General features: G+C 40.1%; 1 protein-coding gene across 10 annotated transcripts; it reads left to right on the top strand.

Annotated features, from left to right (window-relative positions):
• The first annotated feature begins 391 nt into the window (after positions 1-391).
• CD47 (CD47 molecule) lies at positions 392-26694 on the top strand. 10 transcript variants are annotated; one of them, XR_007509100.1, is made up of 13 exons: positions 774-914; positions 4633-4983; positions 6347-6394; positions 9201-9290; positions 12549-12650; positions 13036-13128; positions 13681-13776; positions 15560-15652; positions 17096-17127; positions 19399-19423; positions 20102-20129; positions 21254-21418; positions 22747-22837. XR_007509100.1 is itself a non-coding variant. In XM_049825003.1 (12 exons), exons 1-11 carry the CDS (start codon positions 869-871, stop codon positions 20125-20127), a joined length of 1002 nt encoding a protein of 333 aa, XP_049680960.1. In that variant the 5' UTR covers positions 774-868; the 3' UTR covers positions 20128-20129; positions 22747-25155. The 10 variants fall into 10 exon arrangements, 8 of the variants coding, with proteins under 8 accessions (XP_049680966.1, XP_049680960.1, XP_049680965.1 ...); XM_049825003.1 differs by lacking the exon at positions 21254-21418 and having other exon boundaries at positions 22747-25155; XR_007509099.1 differs by lacking the exons at positions 19399-19423; positions 20102-20129; positions 21254-21418; positions 22747-22837 and adding exons at positions 25268-25591; positions 26349-26694.

Below are 26694 nucleotides of genomic sequence, written 5' to 3'. Positions count from 1 at the left end.
GACGGAGGAAGCCCTCCGTTCTCCTCCCCCGGATTATTTACATTACTTACTGCGGTGTCAGGCGATTAACGGGAAACGGGGACGGAAAGCGAAACCGCCCGTCGCCTCATCCTGCCGCCTCTCCCCTTCCCGTCCCCCCCACCCCCGGTCGGGCAGCCGCCGCACAACGCGGAGCGAAGGGCGGGTTTCGGTTGCTGGCGGGAGGGGACAGCCTCCCCCGCCCCGAAGCGGGTTTTGTCCGCGCTCGAGATCACTGAAGCGATCGGGGAACCGCTTCGTGAGGGGAAGCGGGAGCCGCCCGGTCAACGCTTCCCCTTTTATCGGGCTCGGCACCTTCCTCCTGGCAGCCCCGGCCATGTTAGTCAGCCATTTTACTCAGCTTTGACTCAAAAACACGACCTTCGACTCTGTGCGTGCGGAGGGAAGCGGAACACCGCGACCCCGGGGCTCAAGCGGCCAAGGAACGCGTGCCCTCAGAACCACTGAAAAACCCCAAACCCGAGCTCTGTGGAAGCCGTTCCCGCCGGCCGCTCTGATCTCCCCGGGAGGAGGAAGGAAGCGGGGCCAGCTCCCCGCCCCTGGCGCCGAGCCCGTCCCCTGCGCTCCGGCCCGCGGCGACACCCCGCGCTGCCGGGAACGGCCGGGCGCGGGGAGAGGGAGGCGGGCGGTTAACGGCCACCCGCAGACGAGCCTCCCCGTCACGGCGCGGCGGGGGCGGGGAGCAGGGCCAGCAGCCAATCAGCGGCGGCGGGACGCCCCCTCCGCCCCCGGGCGCCCCGCCCTGCCCCTCCGCCGAGCCGCCCGTTGCGGCGACCAGCTCCGGAGGCCGTCGGGCTGCCTTGGCCGCGCTCCCCGCCGCCGCTCCGCCATGTGGCCGCTGGCCGCTTGGGTGCTGCTCAGCGCCGTGGGTGCCGGTGAGTTCTCGCCGCCCTCTTTCTCTCTCCGCTCCCCGCGCCGCCCGGCCCCCGCGGCTGGGCCCGCGGCAGCTGGGCCCGAGACACCGTCCGTGTCCGTCCGTTCCCCCCTCCCGCCTGCCAAGGGGCTCTGGTGGAGGCGAGGCCACGGGGGGCGAGGGGGGGTGTGAGGGAAAGAGGCTGGAGCCGCCGCCTTTCCTGGCCCGCGCAGCCGTTGGGCACGCGGGGAAGGGAGGGGCGGCTGTCGCCCTGGCGGCGGCGGCGGCGGCGGGGGGCGGGGGGGGGCGACGACACGGGGCGGGGCGGGCCGGGGCGCGAGGCGGCCGGTCCCGCGGGGCGAGCACCAGCCCGCCCTGCCGCGGTTGCTGTTGCGGGGGGGGGGGGGCAGCTCCCTCCGCTCGGCGTTGGAGGCTCGCACCGCCCCTGCCCGCAGCTCCCGGCTGTGGCTGGTGACCGCCGAGCGGCCACGGTGGCAGCAGGGGCGTGGGGGACTGCGGTCCGCTTAGCTGTAGCTCGCCAGCCGCTGGGGCGGGCGGGGGGGGGGGGGGGGGGGGATGTCTTTCAGCCCTCCGCCTTGCCGCTTTCCTCGTCCTCCCCGGGTTTGGGGGTGGGTTGCTTCTTGCAGAAGTTGCGGGGGAGAGGAGGGACGCCGTGAGCAGCGCAAAGCTCCTCGTCTTTTTGTACCTCGTAGCGTTAGAGCGGCTTAGCTTAATGTGCTGTCTCGGAGAAACAGCGGTGGTCAAAAGGATGGTTTGGTGTTCAGTTTCTAGGGTTGACGGCATTTCTTGATGCTAGAAAAAGTTTGGGTGTTGCTGATGTGTAAGTGACATCTCGTAACCTAACTTCTTATTTTCTGTGCCTCGAGAAGAAACTTGGTGGGGGGAGGGAGCGTTAAAAAAAAATACAGCGCTTTCATTGAGGTGCAAATGATAGATTGTTCTGCCAGTAAGTAGCACATCTAAACCTGCGTATTCAAAGCTGGTACCTAACTTCGTGTCTGACCTGAGTTAGCAGTAGACTGCCTTAAATGCCGAGTGCCCTAGCATGTTTTGTAGTCAGTGAGAAATGCAGGTGTCCATCAGGTGCAACTACCAAGTTTAGCCAATTTTACCATAATGTGCTCTATTCCCAAATCTGCAATGCATGTATCATTTGAAACAACCTTTCTGTGGTAGCTTCACAACTGCATATTCTTCAGAAGGAGGCCCCCCAAAATGCTTAGTATAAGGCTCTAAAATTGTCACCTTAATGTGACGCCTCTGAGCTGATAATCCATGAAAAAGTGTGAGGCTAGGAGCCCACCTAGTAGTCTACTGCCTGCAGAAGCTGGGAACTATTGCCAAAGGCTTCTGATGACTTCCTCGTACCACAAGAAGAACGTCGGAAGTTGATAGTGGAAATACCTGTAGTAAGCAGTCAGGTTCCCTTTAGCGAGATAGCAGCTACGCCGCCTCCTCTACTTAAGCAGTCAGATTTGCAGAGGACAAAACGCAAGTACTTGTCTGTGTGCTTCTGGTGCCTGTCTGCAGCCTGCTTGTTATTTCCCCAGCACTCTGCTGGTGGAGCAGTTCACATGAGTACTTGTTAATTGGCTTCAGGCAAAATATGCCAGCTCTCATAGACTACACAGCAGCAAACCGCTGGAATCGGTAATTTACAGCTCCCTACCAGTCTATGCTAATACTAGGGAGAAAATTGTGATCAATTTATTTTAATTCCTTCAAGACGGTGGTTTTATTTGCTTTGGTAAATATTTGGAAGTATAGTTGCTTCCTTTAGTTGAAAATTACCTTTCTCAGTGAAATGGAGACAGTGGTGAATAATTCTTTCTACGAAATGTAAATGTGCTAGCTCTAAAGGAGGAAAAAACCCAAACCCCAACAACCACGCGCTCAGAAACCTTTTATTGTGAGGTAGGGTTAAAATAAAACATGTGAAATTTATTTCATGAAGAACTACTGAAGCACTACAGCTTTAATTGTGTGCATTTATTTTTTATTAGGGCATAGTTTCAGGTTTGGGTACAGTTTCCTTTTGTTCTTCTTTTGTTACTTTTATTTTTTGAGGTACAGTTTAAAAATGGAACACAATGAGTAAACCAGACTATAATTCTTCCTTCGTCGTAAAGTGCTGTCATGCATAATACATATAGAGTCAGCTTATTATGAGCTTTTGATATTCAGTAGTAATCCAGTGACTTGTGTGAGAATATTAAAGCAATGTTTCAAAGATCAGTGCTTTTTAAATTTGATCCGAGACTCTTGGTTTGAAAAAAATGGGCTACTGCAAAAAGTGACACAACTTTTATTGACACCCCCCCTCCCCCCTCCATTTCCCCTAACTGAATTTAGTAATCAAATACGTGTCACAATTCCGAACTGGTTTATACATGTGAATACCAGTGGTTCCTGTGAAGTCACTGGAGCTACTCCAGTTTGTAAGTCTGTATGCTTACAGTATTATGGGTTGTGGTCTTCTTTTACAGTACATATCTTTTCCCATATTTGGTTTCCTCAGGTGAGGTAGTCAAGCATTTTGAATGATTAATTCCCCTGGGACTTCGGAGAGCAATGACTATTGTGACAGCTATTAAACTAATTTACAATTTCACACCAACAAGGAAAGATAAAGAAAATAAAAGATTCAAAGCCTTTGTATTTTGCAGTCAAGCTAGTTTAATTAACCTCCTCTGGTTTCTGGTGTAATTTAAACACTGATATTATAATTTTAGGTGTTCTCAGGAACTGATGAATAGATCTTCATTTCCAATAAAATCTCAGCATAGGATTTAGGTCTTTCTTGAAACAGTGGTCAGTCAGTACTACTGTCTGTTTTAAAACTGTGGTGCAATGTGGGAGGGAAATGGTAAAACCCAGCAGTGATAAGATAGTCCTGCGTTATGGTGATTTTTTTCATTACCTGCATTGAATGATAATTGTTATTAGCATTAATCACAATGATTTACAACACAGGTTGTTTATTGTTACAAATTATCCATTTTCAATTCTCTAGTGTATACACTCAAATACAAAGTAAGTAATAATCTTATTTAATATATAGTATTGTGTGTGCACCTCCTTTGTCGGAAAGGAAAAGAGAATTTGTAAGAAAGTATCTAAACCTATGGGCATTTGGCTCCACCTTCAGAGATAAGAAGGAACACTTAACAAACCTTTGACTAAGCTGCCCTGCCTGCCTTCTCTCAAAAGTATAAAAGTAGAATTTTTCCCTGTGTCCTTAACGAACTGTAAAGGATACTTTTGTGGAGCTGATGCCTGGACCTCTGGTTTGTAGATACCTGTGTGATCAGCAGCAAAAATTTGAACATCAGTGGGACAGCCTGTGATTAATGTTAGTGTACGCTTTGCAGGAACCAAGCCTTAATGCAGTATTTCTGCATATGGCATTTTAGGGGAAGTGTCGCAAGGAAGTGGCAGCCCAAAGTTTTATTACTTTCCTTTTAATTTATGACAGGGTATGGTATCCCTACATTAAATGGATGTGAGAATGGCTAAGTCTGTGTAGAGGGGCTCTGATAGAATAATAATGATGCCTTTTTTCCTTCTTTTGTTACTCCCTTAAAGCATGGTTCTATTTTGTGTTTTCGTGGGAGAGTTTGTTTTGTTTTCCCAAGTCACATGTTGTAATTCTTTTTTCTTTCTTCTCTCGTATATTAAGAAATAATTCTGAATGTGTTAATTTTCATTTTTCTTTATAGGTTCTGCCCAGTTGATATTTAGTGTGACAGATGTTGTTGAAAAAACTGACTGTAATAAAACTGTCGTGTTACCTTGCTATGTGACTAATCTAAAGGAGAACAATGCAAATGTCATGTTTGTTACATGGAAAAAACAAGGAAAAGTAATTTTTTCTTTTGATGGAGCAAGACAGGAATTTTTCAGAGATCCAGCAGTTCCGTCAGCTAACTTGGTATCTCGGGCGGATTTACCCAAGGGTATTGCCTCTCTAACGCTTAACAGCGCAGAAGCAGATGTTGGAAATTACAGTTGTGAAGTAACAGAATCAAACAGAGAAGGAGAAACAAGAGTTGAACTTAGAAAGCACTCAGGTGAGTTGTCTGCCATTGTTTTAGAACCTGTTGGGAGAGAAAACAAGCAAAATCTTATGGGAAGGAGAAAAATAATGAGTATGACAATGTATTACTTTACATTGAAAATACAAAAAATGTAGCACCCATGCCTTCTAACTTGAATGCTAATATGAGTTATTTTGGATTAAGTTATAGGGGAGTGCTTCTGTGGGAAAGATCTGAACACGTTTTTTCATTCTGTAATAATGTCTGAAGATCACTTGTCTAATATATTAAAATCTGTGCTTTCCCACATCTTTTAGATTATACAGTTGGTGATATTTTCAGCATCCTCATGTTATTGCATTACACACTGAAACATATTCCTAATATCTTTGTAATACTGAGATGTATACATCCATCACAGTGACTGCAGAGATCTTTCCTGTGAAGAATTGCATCTTGCAGTCTTTAGCTATGCTGGAAAAATTACAGCTAGAACTAATGGAAGTTCTGTATAAGAGCTCTAAAACTTGATCTGAAGGCATGCAGTTTTCCAGTGAGGTTGAAAATGCTACTACTAGATGGTAACTTGTTACAGTTATGTAGCATTAAATGTTGTCCTCAGAAGACAGTGTTTAAAATAATGGTGACCAAGTGATGAATTTCTCATTTAGTGAGCCATTTTACCTTATTTTGTCAGACGCAGCCCATGTGCTCTAGCGCCTCAGCTATTGAATAATGGGATCTGCTGTACGTGTGTAGTCTGTCTAGTATTCTGCAGAAGGGACAGTTTCACTGAACGTATGTGTGTACTGTTTATCTGTTCTGCACAGGAGACTTGCTTCTTGCTTCTGGAAAGCTTCTCAGAAGCACTGAATATGTTACATATGCGTAGCACGTGGAGTCTTACCTGTGCACTGTAGAATTGTCCTAGAATGTTTTCCCTATTAGTTTTTGAATTTGTCATTAACATTATGAAGCTCAAACAGATGTTACTTGTGTCCTGCTGCAAACATCTGTGTAATTCACAGTTGGGTCTAATTATTAAGTTAACTATATAGACTGCAAAACAATGTGATCTTGAAATGGATTCAGAGGGGCACAGCCGCTGAAAGACTGAGCGTGCTACAAAATCATTCGGTTCTTAGAACACTGCAAAAACAGGGGAAGAGGTATAGGCGGTTTTCTTCATTCTCTCATAGCATCTTCCTTACTCAACATTTTTGGACTGTGTTTGCCATTCAGTCTTAAGGTCTAGAAGAGGAGGATGTAATAGAATCAAGTACCATTTGCAAGTTGTACTGTTTTATTTTTACTTTCTATGTGTTTAGAATTTTGAAAGTGGTATAAAGACTACAAAGCAGGAAACTGATGTAATTTTTCTAATTTCATTTTCTAGTTGTCAGTTGCGGCGAGGAAAATACCCCAACACCAAAGGAAAAATGTGGTTGGTGAAGAACTTATAGTTGAGAGGTCACATTAGGTTTGAGGGTATATGCTAGAAAATGTAAAACTTAGTCATAATGTTTGAGGGTTTAGCTGAAGGTAAAACAGTCACTTGTTCTCTCTTTAAATTTTTCTGCATATTTTTTTGTGTTTGTTCCTCAGTGTTCTAAAGAGACTCTTGAGATAATAAGCTAATAGAAGAAAGTGTGGCAAGTTGGTTTTGAAAAGGGCTGGTGAATAATGGAAATCCTGTACCAGTCTTCACTCTGTCATTTCTGAGCAATGAATTCATGCTGTCACTTCCAATATGTTCCAGTTGATGCTTTTGCAAAGATAGTCTTATAAGAGCCAACTATTCTCCATCTCAGTTTACAGAATTCCTGGATTCACCTAGGAAGTGGGTAGCAGAGTGAGCAAGATTTCTGTGCCAGTGCCCTCATCTTGGGGCACACTCTTTCCTGATCAGTTATCTTCACAGGAGAGTGACTGTAAAGTTTCCCCTTTTTCTTTTCTTTTCCTCTTTTTCCCTCTCCCTCTCCCTCCCCTCTTTCCTCTTTTTCCCTTTCCCTCTCCCTCGTCTGGAAGTCTCTCCTGTTAGTTTGGAACTGACTTCCTTACACTGGCTCTCAAAATAGTACTTTTCACCAGTAGTTTACTTTATTGCTATAAAGCACCAGGGTAAGGGAAATGTGTTACCAGGAAAACGTGTTCAGCAGTTTCCCTTATTTGCACGTTGCATGTACCAGCAGCATTGCAAGCATTTCCATACAGGAAGTGTTTTCAGACTCTTGAGACTGGACCGTATGTGGTTCCATGTTGCATGCTGAAGTCCTAGCAGATACCAGGCTTTATGGCTGCTTTTTTTCTATTTGTTATACCTGGTAGTGTCATCTGGAAATGCTACAGAGGAAGTGAAGCTGCTTTAGAGTCTCTGCTTGCAGATACTTTCAGTTCATTAATAATTCTCAGGGACATTGAACAGCTGTGATTTGCCTGTAGGATTTGGCTTATCTGGAGAATGGCAACTGTACATTGAAGTTACTGTTCAATATTAGTTGCTTTTTTGAAAATGCAAATGAGGCAAAAAGCCTTCCTTTAAACAATTAATTAATTTAGGCTCATTTTGGCGATAAGGAAGCCGGCAGATACTCCTCCATTTCTCTGCCTTTAGTATTGTCGTTGTTTAACCCCAGCCAGCAACTAAGCACCATGCAACTGCTCACTCACTCCTCCCCCTTCCTAGTGGGATGGGGAGGAGAATTGGAGAAAGAAAAAAAAAAAAAAAAAAAAGGTAAAACTTGTGGGTTGAGATAATAACAATTTAATAACTACAGTAAAATAAAATAAAACACCACCACCAATAATAATAATAATTAAAAAAGGAATATTAAAAAAAAAAAACAACCACAAAAAACCCCAAGTGATCCACAATGCAGTTGCTTGTCATCTGCCCCTCCCAGCCAACTCCACCCAGTTCTATACTGAGCACGGCGTTCTGTGGTATGGAATATCCCTTTGGCTAGTTTGGGTCAGCTGTCCTGGCCATGCTCACTCCCAGCTTCCTGTGCACCTGCTTGCTGGTAGAGCATGGGAAACTGAAAAATCCTCACCTTAGGATAAGTGCTACTTAGCAACAACTAAAACATCAGTGTGTTACCAACATTATTCTCACACTAAACCCAAAACACACTGTACCAGCTACTAAGAAGAAAATTATTATTAGTAGTAATTTAGTCTTAGAGAAAAAGAACTCTATCCTAGCCGAAACCAGGACAAGTGTATGTTGTGATTTCCTCTGTATTTATGTTATAACCACAGTAGCTTCTTCTGTCACCCCTTGCCCAGGGAGGGGGAAGAGGGGAATTTGTGAATTTAAAACTGTCCTCAAGGTTATTACTTGACTTTGAAAGTTGTGAGGTATTGCTACTTAATTCCATGTTTCTGGAGCTGCAGATGCAGCTTTTAAATATGGAGAGTAAGTGCAAGGAGTATGCATCTAAATGAAGATTAGAAATTTCTTTGGAAGCAAGTGTGCAAGCAGAGGGATGGTGGCAAGTATAATGTAAGAAATGGAGACCTTGGATTCCACTGAGCGAGTATAAATGAAGTTACAAGCAGAGATGCAAGAATCAACTGCATTTTCTAGTTCAGTGGAGATATTTTCAGAATTTTATGTTGGAAGGTGGCTTACATGGTCTTACAGCACGAGTGACTGAACAGCCTAAGGCATCCAAGATGCAGGCGGGGAAAAAAGGCTAAATGGATGATGGTGGGAAGACCTAAAGGAAAATGTGTGATTTCTGAAATTAACAAAGTAGTGTTTCCTTCTCGTTTAAGTTAGTTCCTGTATTCCTTATCACACATCTGGATTTCTTCAGGGATCACAGCAGTTGGAGGTAGAATAGGCTAGCTGGGGAAGCACTAAATTGAACTTTTCCTATCTTTCCTGCTTAGCCTAAATACACTGTTTTTTGATCTACCGTGCTGTTTGTAGTGCCACAAGCTAACTAGCTTGTACTATCAGACAATAGCGTAAACATATCCTCTGCTCCAGTGGAGGTTAAGACCTCCAGTTTGGAAAATGTTAGGGTAACTAGAAATACTGAAAAAAGATTGTCACGTGTAAGGTCAGAGTGAAAAATACATAGGTATAAATCATAGCTTTCTTAACCTATTATACTCTTAATGTTAACTATTACATACACTATTGAGTAATCTAGAGCATAGCCTAAAAGGAGCAATAAATGTAAAGCTAATAACCTCAGTTTTTGTTTTCTTTCTGCCATTTTTCTTTGTTTATTCTCTAGGATCATGGTTTCTTCTAGTGGAAAGGGCTATCATCATAGCGTTGCTGTTCTTAGTTATTATTTTGTGTTCGGCTCAGTTAAGTGTTATTGGTAAGTATTGACTCTTTAATTCTTTGTAATTATTGATTTTTCTAAAAATCACTTGTGTGTGCAAAGGCATCCATGTAAGATGAAAGATGGTCTTTATATCTAAAAGATGTGTGGTAGAATTGATCCAGATAATACACAGAGAGGTGGTACATCTACTTTGTCAAATAACTTGGTGTTTGGTTTGCTCTGGAATCCTCTCCTGATCATCCACGCTGTTTACATACTTTTGTTTCTGGGCTTGCTTTTGGCATGAAACAGTTACGACCAGGAGAGAGTTAACTCCTATATAGTTCTCAAGATAGTTCTTAATAAGCACTGTTATTTACAGGCTTGGTCAATAAGAGCACAGCAAGCTACGCTCTTCTGTGCTGCGTCGTCTTCCATTTCCTTTTCACTGAGCCCTGCACTCTTTCAGGACATAGACGTTTTTGGCATCCAGCTACGCAAACACTAGTCTGCCATAGCATTTGCAGAGTTTGGGACCTTTGAACTGAAAACATGACCTCATCAAAAAGATGTGTGTTTGGGGGCTTCAGTGTGCCATATAATGCCACAGTCATGCAGTGTGAATGCAGGCACGCTGTCATACGGGGTTTAGCCCTAAGCAGTAGGATCTGGGCCAGTCTGCTCCATTTGCTTGGAGGCCAGGGGTTGCTTTCTGGGGTTAAGATTTTTAGCAGCTGTATTTCTTCATAGACAAAGGTATGAAGTGCAGCCTAAAGGGTCTGTGTTTACAGCTAGTCTACCATGTGGTGATGTTTCTGCTGCCAGTACTGTTGCAAATGATGAGCTTTTTTGCATGTGTGTAATTTTTGTGGGGTATAATTGATAATGTCTGCTGTCATTGGTTAGAACAAGGAAGCTTTTCTTCACTGTTGGCTCACCATGACATTATTGAATCATTAGAAAGAGAAAGATGTTTCATTTTATGGTCATAAAATCAATATTAGAGAAGGATGGTGCTCTCTTAATATAAAATTGTTCATTGGTCTTTTAGCACTGGCTGAGTTAGAATTTAACACTGACGTCAATTATTCTGTTAAATGTTTTTAGAGGCAATACGTTTACCGGTGTCAGACACCCTTAGATGTTCTTTATACACTGGTGTCTAACACCTATGCAACGTAGAGTGTGTTTTATGTCCTAGTCTTTCAGAAGGTTCCCTGTGGTGGAATTTGTTACATCAGTCTTTGAGGTTTTTTCAGCCTTTTTCAATTTGTAGACTTCTAAAAAATGAAAATAAAAAAAAAAATTCTGCTTAAGAGTTGAGTCCGTAAGAAATGGAAAGAAATCGCACTCAGAGTGATTTATAATAATCACATACATATTCAACCATCTCTATATATTTTTCTTATTACTTTTTCATGAACCTCGGAAAATGGTACATGACTCTTCAAAGGTCCAGCTGAGGTCAGAGGTTGAAAACTAATACATATTTTTTTAAATTATTTTATTTCCATACTGTTAGATTCCTGATTTTCATTATTGTTTATAATGGTTTAGGAGTCTGATGTTGTCCAGGAATTGTCATTGCTTTGCATTTGTAGCAGAACTTTTAGCATTTTTAGCATTTTGTTAGGAAAGTAATAATTGTCCTGAAATATGCATGGATACATCCATGGAGAAGCACTGTCATTTTACAGGAGTAAGTTGAGCCTGCTTGGATTTTTTTGCATCTCCGCACTTTATTGTGAAGTCTGTGACCTCTGTGGAGAAAAGTAATTGTGCTACCTCTAACTTAATAAATGTGGGTGTACTTGCTGGTTTTATTGGTTGGGGTTTTTTTCCTTTAATTTGCACTGGTTTAGTTAACCTGTGAATCCCACAATGCTACAGTATACCTTCAAATAGTTTGTTAAACTGGGCTTGATTTTTCTGTGTAACACTTGGCACTATGTTTTCTTGGTTTTGTGTTTTATGGGAGGGTGGTGGTTTTGGTTTTTTTTGGGGGGGAGGGTTGTTTGTATATTTTTTTGTTGGCTTTTTTTTCTGTTGGTTTGAGGTAGGGTTTTTTTTTTCTTACAGGATTGGCTTTTAGGATTTAAGTATAGTGTATCAGTTGCTTATTTTTGCGTTTGTGTCTTGCTTTCCTTATTTAGCATACTTACAATGTGAAAAATATGTGAATTTCCAGTACAGATATGCAGGAAGTTTTTACTATGATTACTATTCCAAATAAGTTTTTGGTTTAAATGGCAGTAGTACTTGAGAGTATGACTGAGGTCCTGTTGTGTTAGGCAATGTGAATATAATGAAAGATAGAGTTTTAATTATGAGAGAAAGTATTCTGTAACCCTTCCATAGATAAGATACTATTAAAGATTTTGTCATACATACCTTGTAGAATATTTATTGTATTCTCATGATTTTTTTTGTGTGCTAATGCAGCGCATGTAAGCGGGATGTTAATTCTGTACGTGCTCCTTGTTCTTCTTTTTGAAGTTACTTACAGTATTTGATTGTTCTCTGTGATTACCAGTTTCAACATATACCAAGGTTGTTGGTATATGAATTTTCAAGCTTGGAGCAAGAGCTGCCTTTTTTTTGTGTCTTAGTTTTAGCAGTGTATAAGGCGGTAACAAACACAGCTTATTATGATGCTGTATTTGTATTGTTCCTTCTTTTCCAAAGACTACTAAAGTGCTGTTGCTTTGAAACCCTCCACTGGAATCAACTGTTTCTGAGATGGCAACTATTTAGCAGTGCAGTTTTACTGAAAATTAGTCTTGTCTGTGGCATCTGAACATGCAGGTCGTCCCTTATCTACTCATCCTCAAAGCATTCTGGTGAGATGGGAGCATCACCCTGTTCCCTTGGGGACGGAGTGATACATCTGAGCTCACACAGTGTCACGGAGAAGAGAATTAAACCTGGGATTTCTAATTCCCTGTCTGACACTCACCTGGGTAACAAATTCACTGTAACATTATTTAAATGTCAGTAGTGCATCCAGTTGAATTAACATGTACTGTGTCCCAGAGTAATTTTGATAACGTATCACCTGAAATGTGTAGAAGGTGGAATTAAGAATTTTGACTAGAACACCAATGCCAGGTTTCATTTTTTTGAGTAAGCTATATTAACCATGTCAAACAATGAAAACAACTGAAATCTTCGTAGTATACATAGTTCTAATTTTTTAGTAGTTTGTTCCTTTGTTTAGGACAACAGTCCTAATCATAAAATCTGTGTATTTTAGTGAAAGAATCTGTATGTCTGATTGTTTTCCTCTCTGTCTCTCTTTGTTTTGTATTTAAGCATTAAAATATGAAATTGTACCTCAGAAGAAAACAGGCATTCTTGTAGCAAGTTTCATCTTCACAGTTGCTGCTGTTGTAGGCACTGTTCTTTTTGTCCAAGGTAAGTGTATTAAAATTGCCTTCCTAGTTTAAGGGAATAAGAGCACAAATGAATCTCTTCCATGCAGTAGTATCAAAGTTAGTACCACCTATTCATTGCCAGCTGCTAATTTTAAAATGGAAAAAAGAAATTACAGAATACAACAGAAACAGCATTGTGGTTGTCAGGCCTACAGATGATCATAGGGAGATACAGACTCCAAATTTATTTTTATTTTCTGTCCTGCTATCTTGGATGAATATTACGGGCTAGGGAGTGACTTCTGGTGCTTCAGTGGGATTTTTTTCTGTACCCTAAAAGCTTGGTGATAATTAATAATTTACTTTTGTTGCTTTGTTCCAATCAAGGATTTCTGTTTTACTCATTCCCATACAAATGTTTGCAGGTGGCTATACTGCACAGAATCAAGCTGGTCTTGGCCTAATTGTAGTCCCTGCTGTGATTTTGGTACCACTTCAATACTTAATGTTTGGAATTGGTGAGTATTTATTTTTTCACTAGCTTGAGAACACACTGATAGAAAAACTGAGCTCCACCCCCCCCATAATCTATATACTGTTTTCATTTTTATAAATAGGTGCTATGATAGGGCCCTGGCTTCCTGACCTTCTTAGTATCTCAAAACAAAATGTTTAACCTGTGTGTGGTTGGCTAAGTTGCTTCAGAGAAGAAGTATAAGTTACCTGCTTGAAAAAAAAGATATAGGGTAGGATGTCCAAGTGATTCCTGCTCTTTCTTCTTGGGTCTTGGAACTGGGATGAATAAATAACTCTCATAATGTGTTTCATTTTTTTCTACTCGTTGTTTATTTATAATTTTATTTATGTACATAAATTTTTTTGTGTGTGCATATATGTACAAGAGCCCTGAATGACTTGCAGTCACTTGTGAGTTTTGATATCACACTGGCTGGCTGAGCTTGGAATTCAGGAGACTCTGATTTCCAGCTTTATGTGAATGATCTAGCTTTTGTGTCTCTGTAGGTAAACTTTAAAAACTACAATTTTATTTCTCTTTCTGTCTTTCCCAGTTTTCGAGAGTCTACAGCAAGCAACATTTGCTCTGATAGGTTTGCAAATTCTTGGTTATGTAATTGCTGTGGTTGGTTTTGCACTGTGTGTCTCAGGTAAGCAATATATCTTCTGTACAAGTGTCTTTACTTTTGTCAGTACCTGATGTTTGTTTGTTTGTAACACTAAAATGCTGTGAAAGTGGCTTCACTACGTTGAGTGTTAGCAAGTAACTTCTGTAAATGTACTTTAGGACTACTGTGTTAATGCTCTTTTATCTGGTGAAAGAAGAATAGCCCAAAGGCAGTATTACATATCATTTTCATTAGTATAACTATATCCAGCATGTGTTCTATGAACAGTTGCTTAAAAAAAAAAAAAAATTAATTGTTTTAATTTTGCAACAGTTAGTGCCCTAAAGAATCACCTAAAACTGACCTTTATTACTGTTGTTCTTACTGAGGCCTAGGGTATTTAGAAACTAAGAGTCATAATAATTTTTTCATGTTGAATGAATAAATCAGAAATTCCTTGTGAATCTCCACTTGGATGCAACTGATAACCAAGTTGCTGAGAAATGAATACCATTGAAACAGCCTAAGAAGGCAAACATGGAGACAGTAAACTTGACATGTTCTTGGACTGTTTTAAGTCTGGTTGTGGCTGGCATTCTGTTTCAGCACTGAGAAACAGTCAGTGTTGTCAGGGAACACCAACTAAACACTACACACAGTCATATCCCTTATCCCTGCCTCTAACCCTCCCTTTGTCCTCTGCTTGCCTTCCCCTCCACCCACTAGAAAACCCCACAGCAGAGAAAAGGGTGAATTTAGGACTAGGCATCCTTGGCAGTATATTTAGTAGTAGAATATGTACTCGTGTTCATTAGAAGCACTTTATACCCCTGACTTACTGTTTCATAGAGACCGTCTTAATTTTAATCATTTATTTGGTTGGGGATTTCAGAAAAACTCTTTCTTCTTGAAGTGGTTTCTAAAGGTTTGTCTAATCTGAGTGAAATGACAGACCTTCAGTGATTTGAGTTTTATGCTTATTGTTTAGTATTTACAGAAGTATTTCTAAGGGGCACGTAAGTGTTGTCAAATGTAATAGTAAAATAAACTGGTGGGAGACTTCTGGTAAAGCGTTAATCCTCTAGAATAATGCAAAATGGAGCATGTTTTTATAATGTTCTCAAATGAAAGACTCCCTAGTTTTTCAGGGTGACCTTTGCGCAGGTCACATAAGGTAGATGTTATCTGTATCTCTGGAAGTTTAGCTCAGTGACCCTTAGGTGTCAGTAGAAATAGCTCATCCTAGGTTGAGCTCACAGACAGTTGCAATGACTTCAAATCCGTGGAAACAAGAATCAGACAACACGGAGTTTCTGTAGTGAACTGTGGTTAGGTTGTAATAGCCTGTCCCCACTCTGTGATATCCCTGTAAACATGGAGCATTCCTGTTATCTCTGGTGGATTTGCCTCAGAACTACCCTCATATTCTGCTCTCTTCATCCCTTTTTTTACTCTGTTTTATCAGTAACAGTATTGTATTCTGTGGTCTAATGCAATTATAGTTCAAAACAATTGGGATTGAAGATACAAGTTTAAATTTAAAATACAATTAATGAAAGAATGTTGTCGGTTGCAGTGAATGCCAATAGACTAGCTAAACTGTACTACAATAGTACAGTTAAGCAGGATAAAATCAGTAAATGCCTCTGTATCATTAAAGAATCTATACAGAAAAAGATGCAGAAGTAGTTCTGGGATAGCTTTGAAAGATTAATCATGTGTGTTTTTATCAGGCTTATTTATTTTAATATTCAGTTACATCCAAAAATGTTTGTGCTTTTACTTGTGTTGGGTGATGCAGTTTCTTTTATTGTGTTTTTAACAGCCTGTCCTCCATTACATGGGTCTGTTGTGATTGCTGGCTTAGCTATTATGGCTATTGCACATTTGCTCAGTCTGGCTTACGTATTTATTATGGGTAAGTAGCACCTAATATTCTGCTTTGGTTATTTTTTTAGCACTTAAATATTCAGAAGAGCAATTTTCTCTATTGTACTTTTCAGAGGTAGACACAGCTTATTTGAACATAAGGTGTGATTTCACAATTACAGAGTTTAAAAATCACTGAAATGTTGTCTGTATATACTGGCTTTGTTTCATAGAGCCTGTGGGGCGTCTTGAGTAAAGAAATTTACAGTTTATCATAATAAACTGTCTTGAGATTGACACAACCAGGTTTCTTAAGTAAGAGTGTTTCAGCTGTAGGACAGATGTTGCTGTTTAGGCTCTGCATTTACACAGTTGACTAGCTGAAGCTTAGAACGAAGAGAGCAAAAGGATTTCAGAGATTCTATAGAGTGGCTTATGGGATGGTGCAGACAAAATATGAATTTAAAAAAGCAAAATACGCCTAGTGATTTCCACTGGTTGGAGGTGCATTAAAATAGGAACGATTTGAATGCACACCTTTCATTTTAGTGAATCCTGCTTGTGCTTTATTTTAAAAGCTAGGAGCAAAGAATAGCAATACTGTTTCAGAAACTGGTCTGTTCCCCAGATCTCAAAAAGATAGATTTAAAGGTGTAAAAGCCAGTCAGGCCTGCTAAATAAGCAAAAAACATAGCAATGCTGTGTGATTGGAATGGTGGCACACCACAGCATAACATCATGTGGACTTTACAGCCTGGGTCTGAGAGCAGAGTGACTTATTTGTTTAAAGCTGTGCATCAAGGCTCTTCAAACAGCTTGTTAGTTTGGACACAGAACCATGCAATTGAGGTTATACTGCTTCCAGACTCAAGCTTATGTGTACATAAGCTTATGTGACTGCACTGAACTGTGCAGTCTTCCAGGTTTAGTATATGCACACTGAGTGTGGGCACGGTCAGAAATAATAGACCCTGAAACAGGGAGGATTTCTATTAAAGAAATAATTAAGGCAGAATGCCTAATATTTGATACCTGAGATAGGTGAAGATGAGTCAAAAATGTAAGGTGAAGCAAGCCTTTCAACAATAACAAAAGTAATTTTTATTGACTTCAATGCTGTGTGCTAATGGTCTGCATAAATATTGCATTTGTAGTTTGATTTTGCTGGCTGAAGAAGTCAAATGTGACTGTTGGGCTAGAATCCAGCACACCAAAATAAGCACAAAGAATAGTGTGTAGTGTAATTCATTTTTAGAACTGAACGTGTAAGTGAGACAATTCACACACTGTACATGATAAGATTATTCAGTTCCTAAACAGAGGAGTGCTTAGAGGCTTTAAGAATTTGCAGATCATCATATTAAGTAGTTTTGGTTAGGGGAAGCTTCAATTTTGTGTGTTGATACTCTGTTCCAAGTTTTATCAATAGATATTTTTATTCAGTTGATGACATTTATTCATCTGCCTGGTCACTTCTTTGTAATTATTTTAGGTTCCAGAATGAAAGATCATCCTCGTCCAGGGGTAAGCTTAAAATTAATAAATTTGGGGTGACTAGATGGCTCAGGGGATTGTAGTGAGATACTGAACCTTTCTTCACTAGTTCGAATTCAGACCAGGTTGGTAGCAAGCAAAAGTTCTGGCTGTGTAACAGATGTCTAATGTTGAGTGAGTTGGTGGTCTTCATTGTCCCTATTGAGTGTGTCTACAGTACTGTAAGTGGCAGCCTTACCTAGCGGCTGCTCTGACTGTTGTGCCCAAATGGGAATTTCAAGGGCTGTCACAAAAAGGTGGTGGATGTGAAGGGAACTTTGGTGTACTTTTACAATGCACTCTTTCACAGGAATTTATAAAGACCTTTTGCTCACCTTAATAAAAATACTTTTTCATTAAGGTCAGTGCAAAATACTGTTGAATTTTTTCATCTAGGTGGCTTATAACAAAGGCTTTGTTTTTTCTTCTCCTATGGTCTTTTACACCAAACCTCTTTAATAGTCTCTTGAATTCCCAGCTATACGGATGCTATAGCCTTGAATATTTTTTTCTTTTCTTACTTTCCTATAATGCCCCTTAATTTCATGAGACCATCTGGAAGCAGAGTGTCTGTCTTTAGGTAACACAGAACAAATGGAAAAGCACTTTGTTATTTTAAGGAAGGTTTTTCAGTCAGTTTTTTTGAATTCAAGAGTAATCATTCCTAAAACAGTAATTTTTATAGACTTATGCTGTGCTTTCTGGTGATCCATGACTACAGACTGACTGATTTCTGGAGTTCTGCAGAAGCAAGTAAAGAGGCACAACTGTATAATACCAGTAAAATTTCCTTGTAACAGGGGAGCATGGCAAATACCCTCCTTTTCAGTCTACAGCCTGAGACCCAGCTGTTGAAGAAAGATGGTTTCTAACAGTGGGGTGTGAGAGCTGACTGAATATAGGACAACAGAGATTATTTTTTTTCTTTGCTTTTTCTTATCTGTTTTTCATTTTTAGGAATAGTATTTCAGAGCATTGGTCTTGCTTAGGGAAGGAATATAAGTGCGTGGAGTTTTTTTGTTGTTTTTTTTTTAAAAAGTATTACAGATACACTTCTTTCAAAATGCAATCTTGCCTTTATCTGATATGCTTATGTTTACTTGTAGAACAGAAGCAAACAGGGCAAGAGGAGATTTTTTTTTTTAAACTTAGGTTTTGGTTGTAAATAAGCTTTGAAATAGAAAACAATGTGCTAAATAACATCCTTTGTGGAACTCCGTTCTCCTTATGAGCTGTTTTCTTCACAAGGTGGTTTTACACTTCAGCAAGGATTTGACAAATAAAGAAATAGCCAGAGTTATGCAGTAGTGAACACCATGTTACTCTCTGAATTGGAGACAGGAATGAAATCTAAAGAAATTTTTAAAACTTTGCGGTCATTGGAAATCTTGGCCACTACAAATAACGGTTTTTGCGGCTGCAGTTAGTGGAGGGTTAGATATAGAGGAATTCAGGTGACAATAATTTGTGCTCATGAACTTACGGAAGTTACAGAAAGACCTAGTGAAAAACTAAGTGTGTTTATAGTATGTTGCTTGTTTCCATCAAAGAAAGCATATGTTGCTGTACTTTAAAGCAATATATAGGTGTGAAGTGATTTTTGAAAATACACTTTGATTCTGTGTCATCTAAAGACTATGGAAAACTCAGTATCAGTCAAGTGCTTCATTTTGACATTGGAGCACGCTTACAAAATGATACTTGATATTTTCGAGTGTGAGAGGGAAAAGGTTCATATCTTGAATTCTGCCATCTTAACCAATTACTGATTATTTTTTTTTAAAACATTTCTGTAGATTGCGTGTGTTGTTTCTGCTGATTGTCTACCAGACTAAATGCACAATTGTGGTGTATTTCCTTTTGAGGAGATTACACTTGATTGCTTGGCTACTTGGCTACTATTTTTTTATTATTTTTTTTTTTTGGTCATGCTGTTTTATTACTAACCATTGATCAAATCACAGAAATGATCAGTTAGGTTTTAGAGCTTAAAAGTAGTATCTGCATGCCTTTTGCTGCCACCTAGAGGTATTTCATCTGAGGAAAAAATTACAGTGGGGAAAACATAATCTGGAGAATGCAGTTATTGATTATTTAATTTTTTTCAGAACTCCAGTCATTAATTTTATTAACATTCAGCTTTCTTCATTTTTGTAGAATCACTACTTACTGTATATGTCAATTAGAGTAATTTAACTGTGGCGAGCCAAAAGTAAACATGAAGGCTTTTTATACATATATATATTTTTAAATGTTTTGCAGAAAGCTGTAGAAGAACCACTAAATGGTAGGTGATATTCAAGGCTTATCTTCTAATTAAGGGATTAATTATGGAAAAATGTCAAAAAATAATTCTAGTTCTCAATACAACAGCACTGAGATGGCAGATCGGTATGTCAACTTACATGGCTCTGTGAGTCAGTAAGAGTTTGATCTCTTGATGAAATTATGCCTGCAGCTCCAGATTCCCTGTTCTACGCTACTGTGCTTGCTAGCCAGTGGCATCATTTGACTGTTTTAGGACAAATCTAGTATCTCAGGATATTATATTCACCCTCTTCGCTTTGCAAAATGTCCAACTTTTAAGAGGAAAAGAGGGACAGGTCTTGTTGTTAATTCTTCTTCATAAGCATTTATCTTGATGGAATACTTAGGATTATAGCAAAATCAATCCTTGGCACTCTATTCTTTTCATATTTCTTTGGGTTGGGGAAACTCTTCCATGGTGTTGGGAAATTCTGGTAGCGCTTAAGATGGGAGAAATCTATGGTAAGAAAGGGATGACTCTGATTTTTTCTTTTCCTTTTTTTTTTTTTTTTTTTTTTTTTTTTGCTGTTCTGTTCACTAATTGGCATGCTAGCTAGTAGCAGGTTCTAACTGGAATATTAGAATTAATCTGAATATTATTTCTGAAGCATTTCTTGCTGCTTTGCTCATTACTAATCTATTTGTTTGGCTTTTAAAGATGCAAAAGGAGTGATGTTAGAATGATGGTAAGTCCAAATGTATGTCTAGTTATTTATTTTAATTAACATGTAGCTGGGGATTTTGATGTTTAGAGGTACCTAGTGCTAATATGATGAAACTTGGAGGACAGGTTTCAGTGCAGATGCTGTTCTTATTCAAATTATATTTCACTGAAAAGAAAGAATACATAATTTCTGTATCATACATAGGGGAAGAATGTGTATTTCTAAACAGTGAAGAGGATGAGTCAGTGACAGGGAACTATTAAATAGTATGTTTCTGATCAAACGTGAAAAGTCAAATAGTTTGTATGCTTGCTTTATGTTTACATAGTATTTAAGATGCATGGACTGTTTCCTTGGTGGTGAGTTGTTGTATTTGGTTGGTGGGGAGGGGAGGTTGTTGTTAATACAACTAAGCCTTCTCTATGTATTTAATTGGTGATCTCCCATGGAAGTTCACAGGAAAGTGGTTTAAAAGTAGACTTTCTCTCCCCTTCTTCCCCTTTAGATGTTATTTAAATTCTCTGGGTTTTGTTAGATTGTTTGTATTCCAATCAGATTTCATCCATTTATTATTTTTCAGGGTCAGATAGTAGTGTTTAAAAATGAACAGAACTGAAACATAACTTAATAAATTTAAGAACTGCTTAAATAACTTCAACATCTTTTTGACAAACCTGAATTTTGAACTTTTAAGATCTAAAGTGCACTGTGGCTTCTTCTGCCCATTAGTTATGCTTGATGTTTAAAGATCTACCAAATACTGTAAACAAAGATTTATGTTGCAGTGTCCTGGCCTAACTTAAGATCTCTTCCGATTTGAAATGTCCTCAATGCTGGGATTAGTCATTTTTTATTTTATAACGGCCTGTAAGATTGCAACACCTACTACATGTAAATAGACTCCTCCTGATTTATAATAAGCCATGAAATGAGAAAGACTGTATTAACTTGGCCCAAAATTCCCAAACTGGTACCTAAAGCAGGTAGCGAAGTTTGTGAAGATTCTTGGTTCCTGCAGCTCATATCAGTCAGAAGAGTAACAGAGTTTGCTTGGCCAGATTGCTCTCAGTGAAGAGCTTATATTTTAGATTAGATGCTCAGGTTTGAAAATGAAAAAAGTTTTTTATTGATTGTTTTCTGTTCAGAAGCTGTACTTCCTTTTCATGGGAGTAGGATAAAAGAGCACTTGTTGATGCTATTGGTACTTAGTTTCTTCCTGGAAGCTGAGCAAGCTTGTCATGAGGTGTCACTAGACCCTTAGCCCAGTACTCCTGCATCAAATGACAACATTTTCCTAGTCTGGATAAAGAGTAAGGTCATTCTAAATCTGTTAATTTACTTGAAATATGTTTATATCATGCCTCTTCTAGAAGGCATGAATTGACAATGTGACAATAAATGAGGTACTAGTTAGGCCTGATTAGAAGAAGGTGTATCAGCTGATTTTAAAAACAGGCTTCCTTACAAATACCATGTACTGCTAGGTTTATGTTACTTAAGACTACTGCATGATTCATCCAAATATGCCAAAGGATTATTTTCTAAACCAATAGGAACGCAAGCACTTTGGCAGTACAAAGGACAACTGCATTGGTGTCTCCTAAATGCATTGATAAAATGTACACCAGTTAGTATAATCTGAAGTAGAAGGAGTGGAAGTTAGGTCCTGCGCTTCAGAAGTGGCTGTTGCTTGTTCTTCAAAGACAGTGGTCTGAGATCAGGAAACAGATATTTGCCAGTCTGTTGCATTCAGAACTGACCAGAAGGGAGATAAGGATGGGATCAATACAGTTACCACATACTGCTGAAGAACCAGCAAGAGTTTTGCTTCGAGATCCAATTTTAAATAAGTTGACTGTTTCCTTGGGTCTCAATTAGGCTTATAAAAACCTACCTCTTCTAGGTAGAGCTTCCAAAAGCACAGAAACTGCTAATTACCCATTTCATTTTGACTTTTAGGGTAGGGTTAGAAGTCTGTCTGCTTTTTCTGCCCTGAAAGATGGCTCCTAAAAATAACAGAAGGTTTTACAGATCGAAAGCAAAGGCTCTGACTCGCAAGTTGGAGGCAGGAACCATTTGAGCTCTACCTGCTTTCTACCTTATCTTAAATATGTCATCGCAGAGGCACAACCACCATGGCCGATGGGGATCGGCCTTGGCTAGAGGCAGGTCCAAATTGGAGCTGGGGAAGCTTCTAGCAGCTTCTCACAGGAGCCACCCCTACAGCCCATCCCCTGCTACCAAAACCCCACCACACAAACCCAAAGCACCTTGAAAGTTCATGCACACATACTGAAGGGGGGATGAGTCAGGCTGAAGCACACCAGCTTACAACGTAGCATGTGAAAGTAAACCAGCATTAAAACTAAAGGCAGGATGGGTCAGACAGCTGAGTCTGGGAGCTGCTACAGCTTATTCCAATTCATGAGCTGGAGCTCCAAGACAGCGTCCACTTTTCTGTTGTGGAGAGGCTGAAACATCGCTTGCTGCTAGTACTGCTCTTTTCTATTACCTCAGCTCTAAGCATGCTTTCGAAGTTTGAAATTTAAAAAATTTTTTTTAAGCTTTAACTTAGGTAGGCTGCTCTTCCCAAACGATCTTTTCTTCTTTTTCTTTTTTTTTTTTTTTTAATTCCCAGACCTGCAGAGCTATGTGATGTGTGAAAAGTACACCGTTGTTGATACACCGTGGCCTTGAAGATGCACTACTCAACGAGAAGAAATTCAGGAAACTAGTTGTTTTGCATGTGTGGCAAAAGTGCTTTTGATATAAATGATGTAATTTTATAGTCACAGCAGCTGTAGCGAGGAGCATGTGTGTTTGCCCACATGTGATCTTTATTTTCTTCTGTTATGGTATATATGGGATGGTTGAGGGTGAGAATATAAAAAGCACTGTTTGCCCACTACAGGGTCTCCCTGCAGTAATCCTTAGTGGTATTATTTTCAAAAACTATCATTAGTCACTGCTTCGATAATGGGCCTGCTCAGCCCAAAGATTGCAATACCATTCAGACTTGTTTTCTTTATTTGTGTGCATGGGCAAGGTATGGTCATATGTCTATGATACAAGCAGGAAGTAGAGATTGTACAAATACATCTTTTCTGACATTCAGCAAAACTTTTATAAAAAAATAAATGCTTATACACAAAGTTGCATAAGTACAAAGTTTACTCCCAGCTCTCCTTGAGTTTTTAATCGAGTTCTCCTAATTTCACGAAACAGTAGTATTCCTCTTCATGGGCAGGAGCCATGTATGCTCTGGTGGCTGATATTTTAGTCCAGTGAGCAAGCTCTCCATGCCTCTTCCGTATTCTTTGATGAGAAACTGCTCAGCTGTTGGAGCCTAATTCAGCACTGGAATTCTGGAGCACAGCAGCTAGTAATTTTCATGCTGAATGTGGTTCTTTTGTATGTTCATGTTGTACAGTGTGTGGTACTGGAAGCAATTTCAGGTTTTCTTAACTCAGTGAATTTGTAAAACTCATGGATGCTTCATAAAAATAGGAGCTGTCCTATTTAGTGTATTTTTGACAGAGTTTTAAAATCTGTTTTCTTGAATGGAAGAAGGAGCTATTTAATTTCTGACCCGAGTTTGTGATGCTGCCATTACATCACAAATACATAAAATAGAAAGTAAGTAGGAGGAGCTGATGAGAAGTGAGGAGGCTCTGTTTCTGTGTATATATATAGTGGTACAGTTAAAAATCAATTTTCTAGGACTTGCACATTCCATGAGATTTTACCATGTTTTACAACTGTTTTGAGAGTTGTTCCAATATAGTTGGCTTCTCTTGGACTTTTATGTATACTTTGTAGAAATCTTGACACTGTCTCCTATTCATACTAAGGTAATGTATTTCAAAGGCACACATGGTTTTCTCCTTGTAACAATTTAAAAACTTTGTTTGGAAAGCTGTTGCCAAACAGTAATGTAATAAAATCCGTGTTTTTAAAGATTCTGAGTCATTTGGCAAGTCTCAGAGTTGGATGTTGTAAACTAGAGTTCATATCCATGTTGTGGGTGCATGTTGCAGAGATTCAGGTCTCTGCTTGTTGAGCTCCAAGCCTTGATGCAGACACCTTGCATCAAGAATTCAACAAAATATAATTGAGGTATCTGATTTCACAATATTTACTCTCATAAACAGTCCTCTTGCTAGAGCTGCAGGATTGAACCACTTAAAGCAACCCATGGTCCAGCCCTCACTAAAATCAGTGGAACTGGCCACAATGAAGAGGGTTATTCATGTGATAAAGCATTTAAGAAACACGTATGGTTTACATTTACTTTCATACCTTAAAGTTTGTCAGTGGCAGTATTCATATAATATTTGAGGTCCTATATATGAATCTTTTGATACAGGTTTTTCCGTAATCACAGCAATCTCTACCTAAAGATAGGAGATTACTCTCCATTAACAATTCAGTGTAAGAATTTACCTGATTTAAGTACCATGCAGAACTCACTATTTATAACTAGTGATTCCCTCTGGCAGGTTTAAAGTGGAGCAGTTGAGGAATAAAAAACAAACCAATGGGAATTCTCTTGAGGTATTCTGCCTTATAAAAACTATTATGTATGATAGCTTTATGTTAATTTCTGTAAAGCAAACTGCAGTAGAACCCGTTTGTGTCACTGTGGGATGAGGCTGAGCTGTTGCTAGGCATTGCTGAAACCTGAGGAGCTCGGTGGCCGTCTACAGGCTTCCGAAGCAATTCCCCAGAAATGGGAGAAACCCACCACCCTGTTGTTGTGTTACGGGCTCTGCTCTGGATTTCTTGTGGGTACAGATTTAAAAGTGAGACTTTAAAAAGTCATTGATACACACAGCCCTTTCCCACCAGTAATTTAAAACCAAAGTTGTTCATAACTGTATGCTTCCATTTGTGTGTTTACGTGTGTGTGTGTATATAAATATATAGACATTTTAAATATCTGTAGATCTATAGTCTTTACCCGAGAAAATGTTTTTATTTATGAAACATGAAACAATTTTGTAAATATTGTGCTAATATACTTAAAAAATAAAGTAATTTTAAGTTGTTTTTGTGAGAGGTTTTTCTTGTCGCTATCACATTGAACTTCTGTAACTGCTTCCATAAATTCATAGTCATAAGCTCTTCTCCCTGCTTTTACACCCTCTGTCTCCCCCCAGATTACTTACTGGATATACAGGAACGGGCTCTCTTGCTTAGGCTGCTGCAGATGGTTTTGGTTGGGAGATCTTGGTGTTTCTCCTTTAAAAAGTCATCCAGTTGGGGAAGAAAGTACGTGGATTGCCCTCTAACAACTTGAATTGGGCTGACCGACTTCAGCCATCGAATGTTGTCACCCAAGTATGCTGTGGGAGGCAATACGATTTGAGGAATAACAAGCTCCTAATGTAACTGTAAAAGCACAGCAGAGCCGTGCGTACTTCCAGTCAGTCTTCGCAGCGCTGAAATGACATTTCTGTGTGTTACTGCTGAAGCACTACTGCGTAAGTTCCAGATTTTCTGAAGTTGTGTTTGACATTTATTTGAGAGTGGAGAAACGGGAGAAGGTTGTAAGTCCTGTCCGGAACTGTTTGCGCTCGCACATCCCCTTCAGTGGAGCTGAGCTGATGGGAACAGTTACGGTTATTAGCAGTTCTCTGCTTGTTCAGGGTGATTTTGAACCATGGCTGTTCCTTCAAGATCTCTTCTGAAATCTTTTGTGATTTCCCTACACACACGCTTTCCTCTCTAAAGAGCCATGAACCACAGTTTGAGCTATGAAACGTGAAAGTTTTAGATTTTGCTGTGCAGGGACCTAACTGCAGGGTGAACTGTAAACTCACAGTGATCGTGGTCCTAAAGCTCAGGAAAACTGCGTGCTTGAACTTTGGGGGGAGAAAAATGGTGCTAATCTAAATGTAAGCGGTTGGAGAATATCAATGCAATCGCATCTAATACCTGTAGTTCAGACTGTTCCAATCAGGTAAGTCGGGAAAACCAACCCAAACCTGATCTGTCCAGTCCAGAAGCCTTCTGGAAGAGCTTCAGTGCTTTATCAGAGCTCCATAGTTGCACATTTACTACTGTAGTTACCTGCCTAGTAGCAGAGTGGACATCCTCTAGTTTCTTCTGCTTCACAGAAGAATTTAATTTTTTTTCTCCAGTAAGTAATTCTTTTGTGCTTAGTGTTCTGTGCCTTTGTCATAGATACAGCCAGTACTATCCTGGAGTTAAGTACGTCTTCCTTCCCGTGTTCTCAAGGACTCCCGCAAAACTTCCATGATGAAAGAAGCATGTGAGCCGGGCTGTCTCTCCTGTTGTCTTGTTGGTTGCCTGCCGTTGCATGCTCCTGCAACCCGGCGAGGGTACGGCGTGGCCGGGGGGGGGTGCGCCAAACCCTGCACAAGGCGCTGTGGTGCCTGCACCCGTGAGTCAGCACTGAGGATCAGCTCTCGCAGGGCCCCTCGTCTGCCGCAGCTGGGATATATACCATAAGGGCAGCTGGGATATACCATAAGGGAAGGCATAGTCGTGAAGTATGAGAAAAGGGCAGAACCAGGCAGTACTTCAGTGGATCCATGAATTGGCAAGAAACTTTAATACACAA

Source organism: Accipiter gentilis, chromosome 21 (assembly GCF_929443795.1).
Source record: "Accipiter gentilis chromosome 21, bAccGen1.1, whole genome shotgun sequence".
In the NCBI taxonomy this organism is placed as follows: Eukaryota; Metazoa; Chordata; class Aves; order Accipitriformes; family Accipitridae; genus Astur; species Astur gentilis.
This window is presented reverse-complemented; position numbering and strand designations above follow the sequence as displayed.

Bases quoted from the DNA above. Each gene is read 5' to 3' on its own strand.
- CD47 (XM_049825009.1), top strand. From the start codon at position 869: ATGTGGCCGCTGGCCGCTTGGGTGCTGCTCAGCGCCGTGGGTGCCG. The intron at 4,984-6,346 runs GTGAGTTGTCTG...TTCATTTTCTAG, and splicing joins TGAACTTAGAAAGCACTCAG to TTGTCAGTTGCGGCGAGGAA. The intron at 13,129-13,680 runs GTGAGTATTTAT...TGTCTTTCCCAG, and splicing joins ATACTTAATGTTTGGAATTG to TTTTCGAGAGTCTACAGCAA.